This window comes from Poeciliopsis prolifica, unplaced genomic scaffold (genome assembly GCF_027474105.1).
Source record: "Poeciliopsis prolifica strain line A6 unplaced genomic scaffold, Auburn_PproV2 SCAFFOLD014, whole genome shotgun sequence".
Taxonomy (NCBI): Eukaryota; Metazoa; Chordata; class Actinopteri; order Cyprinodontiformes; family Poeciliidae; genus Poeciliopsis; species Poeciliopsis prolifica.
Window position 1 is genome coordinate 4,428,824 of NW_026562389.1, and position 21,338 is coordinate 4,450,161.

Sequence of the window (21,338 nt, forward strand, 5' to 3'; positions counted from 1 at the left end):
TGAAGCCTTTTATGGTCCTTTGTTTAATTAGAACTTAAGGCTTTTTATGCTGATTAGGATATTGATGATTATCTGGTTTTGTTTGTCGTTTTGCACCAGGAGAGGAACTCCTTGATGATGATGATATTGGACTGAGGGATCCGTCTGCAGTGTTCACACCAGAGCAGAGAGACAGAGGAGGGACCGAGGCAGAGGAGGAGGAAGAAGACATCGAAGAAGAAAAGATGGGAGTGGGGAAGAACACCACCGCCAAATCAATGGACAGCAGCAGCGAAGGCGGAAAATATGAAGAGGAGGCCAAACATGGAGCCGAATTTTATCCTATTCCGGTAAATAAGCTGAATTTAATGAAAGATTTTATGGTCACTGAACTCATTCCTTAATTCATTGAACTCGGAACAGAGTTCAATGAATTCATTCCTGAACATACATACATAACATACATACATACATGTTTTAAACGCTTCATTTTCTCCCCGCCAACGGTTAAAATAACTGAGATGTTTGGAAAAATCAGTGATTTACCATGGAAGCTGTATTGGAGCCCCTGCTGTTTGTTTATTGCAGCCCTTCTGTGTGTTTCTGTGTAAATCCAGTAGTTGGGCATTTTCAGTGATGGACATGTTTGATGTTTGGTCTTTATTGTGAAACTGTGCTGTGAAAAAGTTTGGCTCCCAGTTTACCAGTTGGATGACATTCCAGCCTTCACCACTGACTACAGCCATCATTGCAGACAACAGAAACATAAAACCCACTAAGTCAATCAGTCGATGGAGTTTCTGGAGGAGATTCAACATAATATGTTAAATCATTTTATATCTATCATCTTTCTGTGAAGATGATTAGTTCTGGTTGTGAACCAGAGCACAGGACGTGTCAAACTGATAAGTAAAAAAACGTAACTGTGTTAATGTTTTGTGTTTTAGGTTGTGGTAAACGGAGTTGGCGGAGCCACCGGAGATCAGGACACGGAGGACACCGAGCTGATGGCAATCTACACCAAGGATAATCAAGCAGCAGAGAAGGTCACTGAAAATGAAAACATGGAAGTGAAATTCAATGTAATAAGTAATTTTGTCTATCAAAAGGGAAAAAAACAAACAGATGTAGTCACAAGACTGATAAAAGCTTACTCTCTGTCACATGATGACACCGTGGTAATCGCAGTCAGCAACCCTCTTTCTGTTGAACTTCTCTGGAAAGAAACGCCCTTTAGCCACCAGATTTAAGTTCTGGTTTCTGATGACTTTTGTTAACAGGCTGGTTTTGTTAGGCGAAAACTTTTATTGTGAAGGAGTTGGGTATATTCTGCTGCAGAAAGAGGAAGCAGTAAACTGTCAGCTTCTTATCTGGGAGATTAAAACTGAATTGGGAAACCGCTTTATGATGATGTTATTACACAATCTGATATTAAGATGGCGATACGACTCACCATATTGTGCTGCTCTTGCTTTAACGATAATAAGCATTGGGAATTGGCTATGGTCACGTGTTATAAGTTCTGGTGCATTAATAATTAATAGGAAACAAACTTAAGATATTAGGATTAGGCACTTACTGTCAGGCTCAGGGTGATTAATTCATGTAGCCATAATAATTGTATTTTGTTGTTTTAAGTGAAAAAGCAAAAATATTTACAAGTAAAGAATTGTTTTGTGCACTGAGGTGATGGTTTATTTATTGTTGCTATATAAATTGAATTTTACTTAAAATTATTGCTCGATTCTGATGGTGAAATTGTAAAATATGAAATTTAGTTGATATATAGAAATTTAGTTTGTCCAGTTTTAATTTTGTTTGAACGGTGAAGTTTTACTTGTGGGATTTTGCTTCGTATTGTTCACCTTCTCTCATGACAATGTGAAAGTGTTTAATCCTTTGCAAACGAGTGTTGAGCGGACATGTTGTTTTTAGCTTACCACTATATTTGCATGAAGCATTTCTTATTCAAATCTAAAGGACGTGTACAATTTGACTTATGTTTTAAGTCATCAGACATGCTTAATTAACTTTTGACAAAGTTGTATACAAAAAATAAGTTTCTAAATGCACAATTGAATTGTTCTTTTTTTATGATAAAGATAAGCACGTCTGTCAAAGTGGAGCAGAAAAGGTCGACTCATGTTACCATGAGAGGGTTTTTTTTTTCCTGTGTCACAATGACTGTGCATTTTTTCTTTGACAGACTAAAAGGCTTCCTTGTCCTAGTTTTATGTCATCTTCTTGTGCTGAAATCTTCACTTTTGTCCAAACTGTTCAGATATGCTCATCAAAGTTTATTTTGTATGTAAATAAATCCAACTAAAACGCATTATTGCCTCTCTTATTAAAGCTATCTTTACAGGGATTTAGCAGGTCAAAGATATTCATCATGCTGTCTTTTCTTTTTCTCTATGCATAGAGCTCAATTTCAGAGACGCTCGACAGCACAGACAGCATGGATGCAAGGAGGATGGACATGATCTATACCATTGAAGACACCCCACCCTGGTACCTGTGTGTGTTCTTAGGCTTACAGGTAAATCTGCATTTAAAGCTGGATTAAATAAGAAAGAATAACACCACCTGCATGTTTTTGTGCTTCGTGTGTTTAGTGTTTTTCCTCCCATCGCTGGGCATGTAACCATGGAACCCTACTCAAAAATAGTATTTGTTCCCACCGACTGTCGGTTGTCTGACATCGGACATTGTGTCATGCGTCATCTCCCCTTTATGCCTCAAATCTGTGAGGCGGATGACCTAAACCTCACAAATATACAAGTGACGCGAGTGCAAAGCCGTACAAAGACCAAACAGTAATTATGTTTACCAAACATACACACATGGAATAAGTCCTAAACTGCTGCTTAAATAAATGGATTTTGGTCTAAAATAGCGGATTGAAGCGTTAACAATATCTCATCCTTGTTTTTGTTTTTCTGTCACTAGCAAATAAAATATCTGTACTTTGCTCTTAGTTTATTTCATTTAACCTTTCTTTTGCTAGGATTAAAAAAAACAAATTTACAACAGTATCCTGTGCTCGGCTGCAGCAGAACAAGATAAACACATGAAACTTTCAACATTTAGATAAGCAAGTTATTCAAGTCTGCAGCCACATGTTTCTGTCCTCAGTTTGAGATGATCTTTGATAAATGGTGATCAGTCCATGTTTATAAGTCCTTAAACCATATGGAAACAATGTTTTGCACCCAGATTTATGTCATTTTAAGAAAGACTTGCATTATCAGCGTTTTTTTTTTTCTTTTGTTTTGCATCTAGTGGAAAAAAGTTTTGAGGAATGCCAACTGTAAATGCTTCCTGGGCATGTTCCATCCAGCTCCAAAGCATTTAGTTTCAGGCTATTTATCGTCTAGTTAAATGTCAGGAGTAAGAGCTGAGTGCCCAACACACACATCAAATAAATCACGCAGGTGTGGCTTGATTAGTCCAGTTATGTGCCGGTACAAACATGAATGTTTTTATAAGAGAAGTGGTCCTGATTATAGCTAATTCTTCTAGCAATTATTTTAGTTGGTCTGGTCAAAAAAGCAACTACACACACCACAGGAGTGACTTTTGAAACAAGAAGTGGTTGCACAAGTTTGAATTTATTGTGGATTTTTAGAAACCCTCAGTGTCGGTTACACACACGTGTCTCAACAGAGATGGATAGAGAAGCAAAAACTCTTACCAAAGTAAGAGTTGCACAACGTCAACATGTTTTGACTCACGTAAAAGTAAAAAGTAGCTGTCTAAAAAATTACTCAAGTAAGAATAAAAAATATTTAACAAAAATACTGGGAAAAAGTAAATTACTGATGACAATATCTGATTTAATTGTTTGAAGAGATGGCATCAGACAAAAAATTGCAAAGCATATTTTGAGCAGAATACCGTTTTTTATATATATATGTAATAATAGAAACTGGACAAAAAATGCTTGGTAAGATTTTGTGTGATTACAGTGCAGACTCTGTAGATGGAAACCAGTATTAGAATAACCAACATAAACTGAAGCTGTGTTTCTCTGATATATTTTTTGCTAAAACAAACTTTAATTCAGTAATTTTACTAACGGTCAATAGGTGAGGGCCAGGAGGAAGGTCTTCACCTGTCAACCAACCTTGTGTAAGGGCTGCTAAATGTGCTTATGCTGCACAAACAATTTACAGTTCCAGGAAAACGGTTTATCTGCCGTCATTGGCTGCTATGCTAACAAGCTTGAGAATTCACAGCAGGCCCTGCTGAGTGGAAGATTCGTAGCACAGAAAAGCAGAGTGTGTAAGCAGCACATACATGAGCATGACTGACAGCGATAAGACCCTCCTCCTGGCTCGGATTGGTGGCAGAGGATCACAGTTTTGTTTTTCAGATTATCTGAAATGTAATGACACAACATGGTAATAATTTTAACAAAAGATCTAAATATGTTTTTATGAATGTCACTGTAGCTTTACCTGATCATCTTGTGACTTTTTTTTTCCAGCACTACCTGACGTGTTTCAGCGGGACCATCGCCGTCCCGTTCCTTCTCGCAGAGGCCATGTGTGTCGGCTTCGATCAGTGGGCCACCAGTCAGCTCATCGGGACCATCTTCTTCTGCGTCGGCATCACTACTCTGCTGCAAACGACGCTGGGCTGCAGGTAACAGTCCAGCTTTCCTAAAGCTGGGGGGCCATTAATGCCACCATCAGGTTCCTCTTCCTCCACCTTCCTCTTTTGGTCTTTGTGGCGTGAATAAGTATGTAAGCATAACTTTGTTGGGTCTACTCAGCATTCAAGCATTACTTGAAGTTCCCCGTTTTGTTCATGTGACTGTTGTCCTTTAAGACTCAGACTTCCTCTTTGCCAAGAGGAGAAAGCAGCTTGTGTTTCATAAACTTGGAAGTGAAATAATAAAATTCCTGAAACTAAATACAGGAGATTTAAAGCACTTAAGGGAGCGAGCTGCGTGCCGTTCAAGTGTTGCATCACATGCTGGCAAGTGGAGCGAACCAAAACTGTAATAAGTCCACAGGCATTTGCTTATGAGAAACTGCTTGGAAGGCCTACTTTCAGAAATACAAGTGTATACACGTCAGGAAAAGTGAGGTGACCCAGTTCTCACAGATTTGTTCTCCAATATAAGTTTCTGCTGGACTGTTTACAAACATTTATCCAACCTTCCTCCACTCTGTGCCGGGTTTTAATCTTTTTAGCATCAAAGTTTTTAAACTATCTGCTTCTCAACCTTGTTTTTCATCAAATAATTAACTTTTTCTTTTTGACATAGATGTCTCTTTTGGATGTTTTGTATATTTTGTCATAAGTTTACAGTTAAAAGTGAAGTAAAAAACAGAAAAAGTGAGCAAATTTCATTCACATTTGCTGGAACTGGAACAAGTTTTTGTGATTGTGAGCACATATGTAATTTTAGAGACTGTAGTAGTTATTAAAAATAAAGAATATACTTTATTATATAGCTGTCCCATATGATGTTTTAAACAGTATATAGCAAAATAACCTTAACATGCTTTAGAAAGCTCCAGATCTTTCTCCCTGGTTGTCTGATGTGTTCATTGGTCTTTGACGTTTTTTTCCTCTTGAAAGTTTTCCAACAAACCTTTTAGGGTTTTACGGAGCTGCTAGATTTATACTGCCTCTGAATTGCCTAAATTAACCTATTTTGATGTTTTGTGGTGTCTGGTAAATGAGTCGTTTCAAAAACCTCCAGAATGTAGCCCGTTTCAGAGCAACCCAGGCTGAGCTCCAGCATATTTGGTCAGCTCTACAATGGCTACTGGAAAAGTGAATCCACTTGGATTCTTGTTGGTTGTGCAGGAGGCTCCACAACTGCTTTTCTAAGATGTACTGTTGTATATTGGTGTACAATGGCCATTTTGATGTTCAGCTGTAAACGTTGTGTTGGTTGTGTGGCCAGCAGCAGCTTGTCTGGATTTAAAGGGACAGGAAGCCTGAAAGGAGCTCAAAATAGGAAGAACTGACCAAAATAAAACCTAATTTAGTGACTCTGTGCAAAAAATGTAGTGAATATGTTTTGTATAGAACATTGACCTTTCCTACCCTGTTCAGGGAAGCATAATAGATAACCTTTAGGTGACTTCTGAACACTAGATGCTCTGATTGATTTTATGATCGTGACATAAAACACACTGAGTATTGTGGTTGTAATATACAGTTTAAGAACACTGAAGGACTATGAAGAATTTGCAAGCCACTGTCATGTGAAGGCTGATGGGAAGACTCTGCATGTCGTCCATCAAGGTTTGTCATCAGAAGGAAATCATCAACTGCAGCGAGCCAGGAAGAATGTGCCATGACGGAGCACATTCCTAGATAATGAAGAATAAAATGACATTTACTGCCAGCATGACACGAAAAGGGAGGGAGTAACCTTGGCAACTGGTGATGTCACATAGCAATTATTATTTTTAGGCTAATCGTGTAACTGAATCTGGAAATTCCTCTTTGTTGAATCACATGCTTTATTACAGTCATGTTTGCATGTCACAGTTGAAAGGATGAGATTATATATTTTTTAAATCTGCAGTTCACACATAAAGGAAAATCTGGCCGATGTGGTGGGATGAAGTGAAGGTGGTGTGAAAAGGAGAAACTGATTTTATTTTGACTGTTAGTTTCGGCATAGCACTGTCAACCATTTCACATGTCTTCCAGTGAAGCTAAACTAATTCAAGGCATTATCCTTAATGCCTTAATTATCTTTAACTACAATCATGTTTTGTTTTGTTGTGATGTCGTATATCTTAGTGCTTGATTTGTTGTTTATTATTTGATTTTACCCAAATCAGACTTTTTAGCTCAGCATATTTGGTCCCATTTAAGTTTGAGGTTTCTTTTGTGAGTCTGACCTCTCAACTCAGAGAAAGCAATTCATTCACATTTCCAGGACAGAATTGGATACTTGGTTTTTAAAGTGTTGGGCCAAAAGAGAAAGGAAAACACGTGTGTGAGAGGGTATTCGTGCTCGATTTAAGTTATGTAAGCTGTTGTCCTTTCCTCACTCTTTTCTCGATTCCAGTCACAGACTGGCTTTGGCTGTGACATTCCTGTCACATCAGTCCATCGCTCTCTGAGGTGAAAGATGGGCTCCTTGTGTCTCTGGGTTTTACTGAAATGCCACTGAAGCAGAGAGGGAGAGAATGACTGAATATGAGTATAAATAATGTTAATAATACTGTGTAGTTATCGAAGTTAACACAGACATATGTTTTTATGTTTTGTCTGAAACATATCATGTCCAAGATACCCAAATAGTCATTTAACAAGATGTAAAGAAAACAAATTCTACTTTTAAAATTCACTATCTGGTCTTAAACAATTAATTATGATGAATTAATTCCTGAAATAATCAACAACTAATAACTGGAGAAAACTGACTCAAAAAAGGCCAAATCTGCACAGTTATGAATTAAAGATCAAAACAAAACGTTCTCTATCCTTAATTATGTTTCATCCTCAAGTCGAAGTTTTAGTTTCACCTGGATGAATTTCTGTAGGAAAATCTACTATAAAGCACCTTTTGCATCCACAAAAAAAAAACAAATCTGTAGATCTGCTCCACTCTGCGTCGATATTAAGTCGAGCAGAAACTGCTGAACTTTTCATATGTTGATATTAGGATTTATTTTTGCTGTTTTTGGTACCAATAATCACTCATTCACTAAAGGAATGCTTTTTAGGTGATGAAATTAATTTAATCATTTATGTGCAATAAAATAAACTTGAGTCAAATGAAAAATCAGCAGAGTATAGTGAATTTTTTAATTGGATAAATGATCATAATTGTTAGTTGCAGTCCTACGCATTATATTTGCAAACTTTGATCATTTTTAAATTCCTAATGGCTAGTTTTACAACAAAAAAAGAGTGATTTTAAATATCAAAGAACTAGTTTTTGTGTCATAATGAGAGATTCATTCTTGTTTATTAGCACAGACTCAATCAACAGTGATCAGCTTTTTTTAGAAAAGAGGTTACAGCAGAGCTGGTATGAACACTTTGTCTACATTTCTGACTTGCTGCGCCTCTACAAGCCAATTATTACATCTCTGAAATCCCTTTCTGACATGGATTTGTCTTGCTTTTCTCCTCCAGGTTGCCTTTGTTCCAGGCGAGTGCGTTTGCTTTCCTTGCACCAGCCAGAGCCATCCTATCTTTGGATAAATGGAAATGTAACAGCACAGGTAATGCTGCTTTTCTCCGGTTTCTGCCACAGGCTTCGTACTGCTGCTCTAAATCTTTGAAAATGCTTGAAAAGTTCTTGAATTTTGAAAGTGTACAAACCCTGCTCCTAATAAAACTTTTTGTTTTTTTAAATATATATAATTTACTGATCAGTTTGTCTTCAAACCTCAACAGAGCATCCGTTCCTGAATGGGACAGAGCTTCTCCACACCGAGGACATCTGGCACCCCAGGATACGCGAGGTGAGGCAAAGGAGAAGAGGGAAATTTAACTGATTACGAAACGAGCTTCAATAAATTGAATCGGAGGTTATCTATATTATCTTAAGTAACACTTTATGCAACTTTTTACACAACAGAATTAGAATACAGTCCCGGGTTTTCTCTAACCTAATATAAACGTACTTTGTTGTGATGGAGAAATTTCTGTCTCCATACGTCTGCAGGGTTTGTCTTTATGTGTCGGATGACATTAATCTGAGTTAACCTTTCCAGTCTGCGTGAGCCGGCTCGGTAATTGATATTTATGTGACGTGAATGAGACAAAACTGATTTTAAACTGGAAGGGAAAATGCTCAAGATGAAGCGGGGACAGAGAGGAACTTAACGGGGTCATTACCTGGAACATCGATTTCATGATGTTGATGATGGCAGCAGTTTATGGTCATTTCTTTCTCATTAAATGTGATTTAATGTGATGTTTGTCCAGGCTTTCCTTCAGGCAGTATCCATATTTACAGCTGTGAGGTAAAAGTTTAGTTTAGAACGGCAGACTCTGATAAACAGGACATATTTTTTTTAGTTTAAAAAGTCTTTTTCTTGATAATGTGTCTACTTTAAAGTCTTCAACAGAACCATGGCTTATTTTGATTGGATTTTAAATAGGAGACATAATTATTTTCCCTGTTTTTCACTCGCCTCATAAAACTTCTGATTATTTGAAATGTGGTCGAATCATGAGATGGAAAGTAGTTCTAAAGCATCACCACTTTCCAAAAACCACATGATAAATGGAATATTTCTGACATTTTATATTAACTGAATGAAGTTTGTTATAAAGACGCATTATATCCGTCTGCAATAAACTGTACAGATCCAGACGGACCTGTTTAGCTTGTTGAGATAATCTTTAATTTCTCATGAAAAGTGAGTCCAGTGCAGAGATTTGTTTGTATGACTACAAACACTTGTGTCAAACTTGAGGCCCTGGGGCCAGATCTGGCCCGTCTGAGCTTTTTATGCGGCCCTCTGGTCCCTTAAGTTTTTCAACAAATCCACAAAATCAAAATTCGTTTTAGAAAAAGAATAAAATCAAATGAGATCTGGTTTGAAAAAATTAGATTTTTTCTTTTTTTTCAAGCTTTTTCTATTCTCTCTTGCTAAACATGTTTATTTAGAAACAAGCACAAATAAATGTGAAATAACAAGTTATTAGTTTATATCAAGTTTAAAACATAAACATAATATAAACATTTATATTGTAGCTCTGCTCAGCTGCAATAGCCGTTAGCTTGTAGCTGAGCAGAGCAGTTTGTTTTATGACTAAATAACGAAATAATTACCTTTTCTCCAACCTTTCACAGATCCAGGGTGCGATCATCGTGTCATCCCTGATCGAGGTCTGCATCGGAGCTCTGGGTCTGCCTGGGATGCTGTTGAAGTACATCGGACCCCTGACCATCACGCCCACCGTGGCCCTCATTGGGCTCTCAGGCTTCCAGGCTGCAGGCGAGAGGGCTGGAAAACACTGGGGCATCGCCATCCTGTAAGCACAGATTCAAAATGCAAATCATGAATTTATGAATAACAGGGGAAAAAGATTCTCAGACAAACCTGACTGTAAAAATATCTTAAAACATCAATTAACTGATGCCCGATAATATCTGACTCGATACTACCTGACCTAAAGAAATCACCTTAGTAGAACAGCTGGATCTTAAAAAGAAAAGCATCATGCCCTAAACACTTTGGTACTCCAGTTAACCACAGTGAAAGCGAAAACCCTGCACACTATTAAAATCAGTACCTACGTTTTTGTTTACCTGAAATTGCGCAAATTGGAATTGCAAAAATAAATGTACTTGATGGCAATTTTTAAAAATTTCATGTTTCTATATGTTTTTGCACTAGGAAGTTATTCAGCTGCATCAAAACTTGTGTATTTCTCAAAACTACAATGTTTGAATGCCATGAATTAGCAAGATTAGCAAGATGTCTGCGCACTCTTAAAAGGTTTCAAATCCATTTTGTGTAAAAAAAAAATCTCTAATCTGTAGTAACAGATCAGGCTTGAGACTCTGGCAAATGGCAAAGAGCAAAATTCTTTTATTTCTCTGTCGTTTGCAAACACACAGCAACCACAGCACAACAGCTGTACCTACAATGAGTTCTGACTTGGAGTTGCAAGCTCTCACAACATATAGGATTCTTTACACAACATGGTCACTCTGGCCCAGAGCCAGTTGAACAGGTTTACTGCCCAGTCATGTAGCCACAGGATTGGACAGGATGCAACCTCTGCTTACTGAAAGGTCAGTTAATTATTTTGTTGACAAACATCTTCTTGTTCAAAATATGGGAGTTTCCAAAAATTAGGATGCTAATGGAAGAATTTTCCATACCAAAAACATTGTAAGAACTTGTACGTTCTCTGAGCTTCTAACATTCAATGGAGAAAATTGTTAGACCTTAGAGCTTATTCCATCTTACTGTATTTACCTAAACTACTAGAAGGAGAGGTCAAAAGGAAACCTATGTAACTGATTCTTCAGAGACTCCTTGACCTACACGTTTTAACAGACTGAACAATACTAGTGTTAAATGACTAAATAATTAAAATAAAATTCTTAAAAGAAATAATAACACAATTTTTACTTCACAATTCATCTAAACTTGAGGCTTTAAAGTGTCTTAAGTGAATAAAAAATATAAGTTGACCTGTCATTTTGAATTTTGACGTTGCAGTTCTACTTAATTACAATTATGTATATTTTCTTGTGGGACTTTTCTGTGACTAGGCGATTGTGGCTACTGTTAACTAGCTGCTAATGTACTCTAGCTAGCTCTTGAGTCTGTCATGAGTGCAAATGTATCACCTTCTAGCTGGACGACGTGAATGTCGTCTGTGCTAAGACATTTGGAGATACTTCTTTTGTGCATTTCTGTCATGATACAGGCATTAAATTTCATTGTTAATTATCTTATTACGGTCTTTGGTTGTGTGGCAGAGTTGTCGTCTTGCAATCGGAAGGTTGTAGGTTCGATTCCAGTTTCCTCCTGCCACATGTCGATGTGCCTCTGGGCAAGGCACTTAACCCCAAATTGCCTACTGGTCTGCGTATCGGTGTATGAATGTGTGTGCGAATGGGCGAATGTGGCTCTAGTGTAAAGCGCTTTGAGTGGTCAAAATGACTGGAAAAGCACTATATAAGTTCAGTCCATTTACCATTTAAAAGTATCAAATTTGTTTTTGTGAAACCTGCAGAGACCCTGATTTGTCTGAGTCTTAAACAATAAAAGTTGAGTCTACATCTGCCTGTCACCAATTTTCTGGTGCAAAACGAGAACTTTCTGGATATTTTTGGTGTAAAAAGAACGATGTAATGACTAGCTGCTGCAGTTTCTGATGTTGAGGTTGTGTGACATCAGCTCCTGCCGTGTCATTGTTGGCTGGAGGGCCTTGCTCTGCAGGGACAGGGATCTGTGCCTGTAGCTGCCAGAGTTCCCAGGCTGTTAGGATAATTGATTTGCACCGAATCCTCTGGAGTCGTGGCGTGACGCATTCAGGACTAAATGGAGCATCTTCGAATAGGATTATTTCTTACACTGGGGAACAGAATGTGTAGAAAATAACGAGGCCCTATTATCTGACTGATGGGCATTTTTGTGTCTGCAGGACTATCTTTTTGGTGCTGCTCTTCTCTCAGTACGCCCGAAACGTTCACTTCCCCCTGCCAATCTACAAAGCCAAGAAAGGCTGGACGTCCTACAGGCTGCAAGTTTTCAAAATGTTCCCGGTGGGTATTCGTTTTTCTGAACATTTATTTCCCTTGTAATGAGTTCATCTTGTTTTATTTAAAGATTTGTTCTTGTACAAGTCAAATTATTCAGCAGAAGTAATCTCATTCTCCCCAGGCCTCTGTAAATCAGTCCTTTTATCCCCTCTGCAGGCCAAATAATTAAAAACACCACAGGTCTGTCTGATTTATGTGTCTCATTTAAGATGCTTCACTGTGATCTCAAAAGCCAGGAGCGAGATGGAGCAGTTGATATCAGGGATTTTATGCAGAAAAATGTTTAATTAGTTGTATTTACTGATACTTTAAGCCACTTTTGTGCATCAGGTGTTTTTTTTATGTATATTATTTAGCATATAAATAAAAATTAAGACTCAGGACTTGATTTTGACAGGTATAAATATGTTTTTCTCTTCTGGCGAATCTAAAAGAGGTTTTCTTCTCCCCTGCATGCAGATCATTATGGCTATTTTGGTGTCATGGCTGCTGTGCTTCATTTTCACGGTGACTGACGTTTTCCCACCGGAGGAAAACAAGTACGGTTTCTACGCCCGCACTGATGCACGTCAGGGAATCCTGAAAGCTGCGCCGTGGTTCAAGATCCCCTATCCCTGTGAGTTTCTTCAAGATGGAGAGAAAGAGAGTTACAAACTTCTTATAGCAGGTTTAATATTTAGGATGAATTGGAATATTGGTTGAGCTTTAGAATTGCAGCTGTTGTTTTACAGAGCAATAATCTGATTAAATGTAAGGAATCGATTATTTAAACAATCGACTAATTTTGTAATCGATTAATCATTAACAGGGTCATTCAGACTCAAAAGGCCAATTGCTGAAAAAATTAAATATTCAGAACAGTAATTAAACCATAAATGTAAGATGGATGGATATTTCAATAATTTTAAATAAAAAAGCTTTTATTTTGATTTAAAATTGTAATTTTATAGTCTAAATATTATTGTATTTAAGACTATAAAATAAAATATTTTATAATCTAAAAGTATTGGACTACAGTTTAGTCTAGTATATTGTAAATTTTGGACCGTAAATATTCCAATAATATTCAGAATATTTAAGTGTTTACTTGCTTATCTAAAAAAATTATTGAATTGTTTCTTTTCATTTTTTTAAATGTATTTCTCATATTATAAATAAAATCTTGAGCGAATGTGGCACTCATTATTTGATAAATTGTCAGAGTATAAATAAATGTTTGAAAACTTTGTTTTGATATTTGCTATTTATTTGTTTTAGCTCCAAAAATGAGCATTGAAATGTCAAAAGGTTCTATGTAGCAGTTTAAATGGTGCAGTTTTACACAAACAGATGTGGAGCGTTGGGATTAGTTTTTGTCTTCCTTGACGTGGAAAGCTTCACGTTCAGTGTTGGAGGAGCTCTGATCCTTTCTGTCCCTCCTTGCCTACAGTCCAGTGGGGAACTCCCACCGTCACGGCTGCAGGTGTGATCGGCATGATGAGCGCCGTGGTGGCCAGCATCATCGAGTCGATCGGCGACTACTACGCCTGCGCTCGCCTCTCCTGCGCTCCTCCACCTCCGATCCACGCCATCAATCGGTGAGGTGCTGCTTTGTCTTTAAAGCTCCGGCTGCAGGATTTAAAGGGCAGCATGACACATTCATGTCCGTGATGTTTCTGTTCTGGATCATTAGGGGAATATTTGTAGAGGGCATTTCCTGTGTGCTGGATGGCGTTTTTGGGACAGGAAACGGATCCACCTCCTCCAGTCCGAATATTGGTGTCCTGGGAATTACAAAGGTAGTAAACCGCTGCCTTTGACGAGGGCTGGGATTCCTAATTTTCCTTCTTTCTTTCTTGTTTGTTTTCCTTTTTTATTTCTTTAATTTTTGTTTTCTTATATTTTGTCTTTTACATTTTTTCTTTTTCTTGTTTCTTTGCTTATTCTTACTTTTCTTTTTTTCTTTTTGCCTGTTTTCTTTTTTCTTTTCTGTCTTGTTTTCTTTCCTTTGTTTTCATTCTGTGTTTTCTTTAGATCTTATTTTCTATTCTCTGTTTTTAATCTGTCTTAATGTTTTCTTTCTTCCCCGTTTTTCTTTTTTTGTTTTCCCTTCTTTTTTTTCTTTCTCCCTTATGCAGATGAGCAAAATAGACAAAGATTTGTTGTGAAAGCCATTTTGTTGGTACCGTGTTCCCCTCCAGGTGGGCAGCAGACGTGTGATCCAGTATGGTGCCGCCATGATGCTGCTGCTGGGGCTTGTGGGTAAATTCAGCGCCCTGTTTGCCTCTCTGCCTGACCCGGTCCTGGGCGCTCTGTTCTGCACGCTGTTTGGGATGATCACGGCGGTGGGACTCTCCAACCTGCAGTTTGTCGACCTCAATTCCTCCAGGAACCTTTTCGTCTTGGGCTTCTCCATCTTCTTCGGTCTGATGCTGCCCAGCTACCTGAAACAGAACCCACTGGTCACTGGTGAGCCAAACATTTCTAATGAGCTCTTATTAGCGGATTAATTACTCTCCAATGTGTGGTGCTGGAAAAGTTTTAAAGTTTGCCTTGAAAATACTTGAATTTCACTGTGGGGAAAAGTGTATGAATCCTGCATCCAGTGGTCTAGAGGTAATGTTTTGTAACACCACCCCTTATTAAAGCAATATTTTCCTTTCACTTCACTGATAAACCCTCATAAAATCTATTAGAAAACCTAAAATAATTTTGCAATAATTGATGCTTCTATTTTCAGAACAATAAATCAGACAGTTGCTCAGTCTGTTTTCTTTTCCTCAGGCATAGTTGAAGTCGACCAGGTGCTCAACGTGCTGCTCACCACTGCTATGTTTGTTGGAGGTTGTGTTGCCTTTATTTTGGACAATACTATACCTGGTAAGAGTTTTACTCACCGTTTCTAAGTTTGCTCCATGAAGGGAAAGTATGTGGGTGATAATTATGACAAGAACAAGGTAGTTTGGGATTTGCAAAACTATTAAAAAATTTTTAAAAATAACAACGTGGCATTTATAGAAATGCTGAACATGTTAGATGTTTATTTTTTAGTTTTTTGGGGAGGATTCTTCAGAGGACCAATACACAAATCTGCATCTTTCTTCTTTTTTACTCAAAATTGTTTTTTCTTTCTTTTTTTTTTCTTTCTTTTTTTTAAATAAATAATAGCCTTCATATTTAAAAAATATAACAACGAAAAACAACACTTTTGGGTCGGTGGGGTGGAGTCGGTTCATGAAAACTCTTGGCATTTATTTATTGCCCCTTTGCGATGCAGTTACTCTAAACACAAGGAAACATTTTCCTTCAACCTGTTTTGCTCTCTGTTCAAATCCTGAAGTCAAGCTCTGAACATCCAAACACTAAAATAGAGAACCGAGTTTATGACAATAATACATTTAAAGAAAAAAGCCTTTCAAAACACTCGGGGACTCTGAGCAAACAAGTTAAAAACAACACAAAAAAATAGTTTTTTGGTCTTTGGAAAATGACCTCCCCATAAGTTACATGTGACATTGTATGTCAAATGGGGTTGCTAGGTTACTGTGCAGTAACCTAGCAACCCCAGCCAAGCCCGGCCTGTTACCTAGCAACTGAAATGGAACTCCAGGAAGACGAGTGTTTTGTTTTGTTTCTGACTGGCGTCCAGAAGCCACTTACTGGATTCTTGTTGGGTGTGAAGGAGACTGTTCTTCTGCTTTCCAGAGCTGTATGATTGTGTAATTTCACATCTGTTTGCAGCCATTTTCATATTTGAGATTAACCCTAACCCAGCTTATTTGGATTTAAAGTGCCCTAAAATGGCTCATTCTGAAAGGAGATTAAAATAGGCAGAACTGACCAGACTAAAATCTCATTATCTAAGAAAAATGTAATGAACTTTTTTGCATAATGCATAGATTATCCTGAACTGAAGCATAGTAAATCACCATTAAATGAACTTTAGACTAAGGTCTGGTTTTCTACCCTCAGGTTCCCTGGAGGAACGTGGCATCAGGAAGCTGAAACGAGGAACCGGCCTCAGTGTCGCCGAACTCGAAGGCATGAGATCCTATGATCTGCCGTTTGGAATGGCCTTCTTCCGCAGACACGCCATCTTCAAGTACATCCCCATCAGCCCCATGTTCACCGGCTACCACTGGGGGCGGCTTCAGGAGGGCGGCAGGTGCCGGATGGGACACGGGGACGTGGGGAAGCGGGGCGGGGTCGGCACGGAGGGCGGCAACGCGCCGGGGGAAAGTCGGGTATAGCCCTCGTCCTGGGAGGGATCTTAGATTTTTAGGGAGCGAGGGATGGTACACTAAGGTGAAATGATGGGAGCACAGACAGAAGTTGAGCAGGATTGTGTGGAAGGAAAAAAATGTTGCACCAACTTCCCCATCGGTATCTGTTTTTCTTCGACTTGTCTGTGTCTGTCCCCACTTCCCTCTATGCTATTTTCAAGCATGCTGTAGCAAGTCACAGCATGCGTTAAAAAGATGTCACCATGCAGAGGTCAGTCAGTCTGTGTGTGTGTGCAAGGATAAAACAAGCTTCTTTCCAGAAGGAAACTAATGGACATCAAATCAGAGCCTGTGTCTCCTAACTGCTGCTAATTTACTCTCCCTGAATTCGCTCATAAGAGACCTTCTACTAAAAGCACAGCAGGGTGGATAATGTTGCCTCTAAACTTTGCTATGCAACCACATTAGTCACACACACACTCACACTCTCTCATACACACACACACACGACGGCCTCAGTAGAAGTAGTTTGAGCGCTACGATGCACGATGTGGGGTCATGCAGACTGATAGAAGTAGTTTGTCAGGTGCCCTTAGCCATGCAAAGTGATTGTGAGATTTATTTTTATTTTTTTGCACTATCTGCCTCCAAATTTTAATAGTAGAATGTCATTTTAAAGCCGAGTCGTTTTCCTTCTTCATTTAGCATCGCATCACATACCCTTTTTTTTCTTTCGATATAGTGAGGATAAATTTAGGCAAAATTTTTGCTGTTAGTACCAGTTTACATCTCCTTACCGTGTCAGTATTATGCAGAAGAAACTGACAGTCAGACTGACTTTATGGAGTTGAATTAGTGACTCTCAATGGAGCTAAACAGAATTGGTTATATTTATTTGTTTTACGTGTCAACCTGACATTTTCAAAAGCTCTGACGACGCACACGGCAGTAGACGCGTGGCCTTGTGGTGCAGCCTTCATGTAGCATATTCAGTTGACTGAATGCTTCACAGGCGCCACACATTCCTGATCCTCGGTCTGGGTTTGGTCACTTATTCTTGTTTTTTCTGTTTTTAGTAGCAAGGTGCTGCTGTTTACTTCCCTGAATCAAATCCTGACTTCCTGTTCTCATTACTACGGCGCTGCCTAAGGGACATGGGGGATTTTTTAAACATTATTTTATTTTGCATTACCTCACAAAAGTATTGTGTTCTGCAATAGATTACAGTCATAGTGATAACAAATAAGAATTTAAAATGACACGCATGTAAGCTTAAAGAGACTCAGTGAAAATGTGTTCATTTATTTTTAACTCTTTGGTGCAGAAAATTGTTCTAAAATCAACCTACTAACTGTGTTCGTTTTTGTTACGCAATATCTTTCAGTGGAAATGGAGCTGCACATGAAAACGACCTTTTATTAACCATTTTAAAAACACACAACCTAAACTTGTGTGATGGCAATATAACTCATTGAAAACAATAGTTTGGATGTGTCTTTAATTTCTTCCATTCAAGTTTCTCTGTAGAAATCCCATGTTTGACTTGTTTATGGTGCATTTATATCCCAAAGATGTAAAACTCTGGATATCTCACAAAGGAGATATTGCATTTGAAAGCCTTACAAAAACCTTACATTGAAGCAGAAAGACCCCTATTATTCAAAATACTGCATTAACTGACACCTAAAAACATTATTGTGAGAGAATACAATAGTTCTGCAAGAAAACTCCAAATAAAAAAAATTCTCCATGTCTCTTAGAGGCTCTGTACATTAAAATGCACTGTAGAAATATTAAAATATTGATACTTACATTTTTTCTTATTTTTCACATGAAAACCAGAAACTTTAATGGTTTCATGTCATTGAATAATACAGATTAGGGCTTAATTTAGAGTTTGATTGATGTTTTCAAAACATTTTTAAGAATAAAAACCTGAAAAGTGTGGCCTGCTTCAATATTCACCACCTCTGATTCAACACTTTCAAAGCAACCAATTGCAGCTGCAGTGTTTTTGCAAATTCTCCTTTGCTGGATGGCTAAAAGTTATATTGGATGGAAATTTATCAGTGCACTTCACTCCACACTTTTCAGATTTTTATCATTTGTATAAAATAAATTGAAGTTTAAGTGGCTTGAACGGCTTTGTCCTGTTCAGAGATTTCCCTCAGTTACAAAATATGAATTCCAGCTGAGAGTTTATCAAACCAAAATTTATATTTTTGCTTCTTTTTGTTGTTTCCAATTTTTCTGTTACAGAAAACCAAAACTTTAAAAGTTTTAACATTTGTTACTACTGAGATCCTTAAGCGCTTCTTTCTCTCACTATGGCAGTTTTTTAATTTATTTAGGTGATAAATTGCAGGTTAGTTTTAAGCCATAGCTGAGTTTACATCCCCTGATCCGGTACTCTCCGGCTCCAGCACCTTTTTTGTTTTTAGTAGTTTTTATTCTCAGATTTATTTTTGCTTCTCATCCATTCCATTTACAGCTGCTTGTATTCTAAGCCAGGAAAATTAAACATTCAGACGTTATTCAATTTTAAGAGCTGGGGCCTTTTTATAATTTTTTATTTTTTTTATTTTTATTTTTTTTTTGTTGGTTTTTTTTGTACTGCAAGTGCTTGCACATAAAGTGGTGCCAACAACACCGGGGTCCAAATAGGCAACTCCCACTAACCTGGACTTTAAAATGTCCTCCTTCAGTAGGTGTTAAAATGTTTTACTAAATGACAGAACACGAGTCGCTGAATGTCTTCAAAGGGCCTTTTTTATTTATTGACGATAGAATCTGTTTATAGATTCTGTCCTGTAGTGACTTCACTGATTTCCCTTTTAAATGTTGTTCTTCCATTTCATTCAGGAGTGATTCAATCTCTCAAAAACTTTAATGTTAACGTAAAACATCCAACATCTGCAAAGACTCTGGTCTGTGCAGATTTTCCATTCTTGATGGGATGAGTTCTAACAAAAACGTATTGAAACGCAGTTACCGCAATGTCGACATTTGCAAAATTGCAATGTGAAGACTAACTTGATGCAATATTTGGTGGTATATTTAAAATTTTAAGCAATGAAAGTGCTGATAATGCACATGTGGCTTCATCCTGAAGCCACATGTGCATTATGTGGCTTGATTAATGATAAAATCAATGTATCAATAATCAATGATAAATTGATTATTGAAATAATTGTCAACTATTTCATTTTGCATTTAAAATAATTTATTACATTTTTCCTAAAAGGAATTTTTTTACCCAAAACTCCCCAAGTAACTTATTTAAAAAAGAAATAAGAAAATATTTCTTTTTTTAAATAAGAACAAAAATATTTTTTATATTTATATAAAAAAATTTATATTTTTTATATAAATATTTTTCATTTATTTACATAAAAATAAATGAAAAATATGCTGAATGTGTCAAAAAAATGTCTGGTTAATTGATTAATGGTCAGAACAATTGACCACTTAGGCTAAGTTCACACTGCAGCCTGAAGTGACTCAAATGTGATTTTTATCTTTGCAAAATTTGAATTTTTTAGTTTTTTAAATTTTATGTATTTGGACGTTCACCTGTGTTGTTCGGACCGTCATGAAAAGATGAGATACGGGTCGCATTAAGACAAAAATTGCGTCACTTTGAGCTGCAATGAGAACGCAGTCTCATTTATCTGATGATGTGCCGCCATGTTTGAACTAAGCTTTTGGTTCGATGGGATCTGATGATCATCCTGGATAAGATGGAAGAAACAAACCAGAGAAAAGCTGACCTTTGTCTCCGTTTAGAGAATTATAAAACAAGCAAACCAACAGTGACGACCAGTTTGTTATTCACCCACCACTTGGTGGTGAGAAAGTAGAGATCAGAGCAGAGATTGATTTGGTGTTTTACGTCTCCTTTTCGCATTGAGTTCCTCATAACCTTCACACCGTGTTTCACCGTTTCCCAAAATGCACCTTGCACATCTCCTGTCATGTTGTCCCTCATTGTCTCCGTGTCCCTCGAGAGTCCCACAGTCCTGCAGTGAAACTGAATTCAGTCCCTTGGTGTTTGGTGTACCTGGTTGTCTCTCCCGGGGATCCTCACTGTTCATGTTTCTGGCTGCAGGAGGAGACACCTGCTGGTCACCTTGGTAAGAGCCGGCTGCTTATCAGCAGCTGAGTGAACCTGCCTTATCTCTGACGGACGCCATTAGTTGGTCTCTGTGCCTAAAAGAGCTTCCTTTTTCACCTTTGGCTCCCAACTTTCAAGTTTTTATCCTCGTTTCCATCTGATATTCAGAGTCCGATTACATGTAGTTGTTAAAGAAGCAGCCCAGTTCGAGGAAAAGCCGCCGGCGTTCTGGTTTAAAGTCCATTCAAGTCAAGTGCTGGCTCTTAAAAAGGTGGCCACAAGGTGACAGACATTGATCCCTTTCAGTTATTTTGAAGGGGGCTCTGCCTGAAGATTATACTTCTGTGTAAAGCGTTTTATCTTTTTCAATGTTTGTTTTTTATACATAATTTTTATGTTTTTGCAAACAGGTATTTGTAAAGTTGAAAAAAAAATCAAAACTTGTAATCTTAAATCATGCTGGAACGCGCACCATCTTGTACATTTTATTTAAAACGTCAACACATTTAAAGCTGTTTGTAATCTGTGGTTTTGGTGAAATCCTTTTGTCTGTTTAGGACCTTTTTCATACTGTATTTTTTCTACTCTTTGAACATTGCTTTCTGCTCATGTTACACACCACCATTGTAAATCAAAGAACAAGCTGAGAAACTTTAGACGTAAAGACAAAACAGAAACATGTATATTTAAAGTTTGCTGAAAAGTCTGGAGGAGAAATTGTGTAAACTAATTGTAACATTAAAAATGATTTATTTGTTCCTAAAACTATTTAATAAGATGTTGCAGAATAAATCAGTCCTTTGTCTTTTTTTCCCACTTT

General features: G+C 37.6%; 1 protein-coding gene across 4 annotated transcripts in view; it reads left to right on the forward strand.

Moving 5' to 3' along the window:
• slc23a2 (solute carrier family 23 member 2) overlaps positions 1-21,313 on the forward strand; it is a 43,284-nt gene extending 21,971 nt beyond the window's left edge. For all 4 annotated transcript variants that reach the window (XM_055039397.1, XM_055039398.1, XM_055039396.1 and 1 more), the window contains 14 exons: positions 100-329; positions 927-1,025; positions 2,402-2,518; positions 4,469-4,626; positions 8,101-8,189; positions 8,365-8,432; positions 9,773-9,954; positions 12,085-12,205; positions 12,662-12,818; positions 13,632-13,779; positions 13,875-13,980; positions 14,383-14,650; positions 14,966-15,061; positions 16,154-21,313. In XM_055039397.1, the coding sequence (XP_054895372.1) occupies positions 100-329; positions 927-1,025; positions 2,402-2,518; positions 4,469-4,626; positions 8,101-8,189; positions 8,365-8,432; positions 9,773-9,954; positions 12,085-12,205; positions 12,662-12,818; positions 13,632-13,779; positions 13,875-13,980; positions 14,383-14,650; positions 14,966-15,061; positions 16,154-16,431 (2,117 nt within the window). In that variant the 3' untranslated portion in view covers positions 16,432-21,313. The remainder of the gene's footprint in view (positions 1-99; positions 330-926; positions 1,026-2,401; positions 2,519-4,468; positions 4,627-8,100; positions 8,190-8,364; positions 8,433-9,772; positions 9,955-12,084; positions 12,206-12,661; positions 12,819-13,631; positions 13,780-13,874; positions 13,981-14,382; positions 14,651-14,965; positions 15,062-16,153) is intronic.
• Positions 21,314-21,338: the final 25 nt, after the last annotated feature.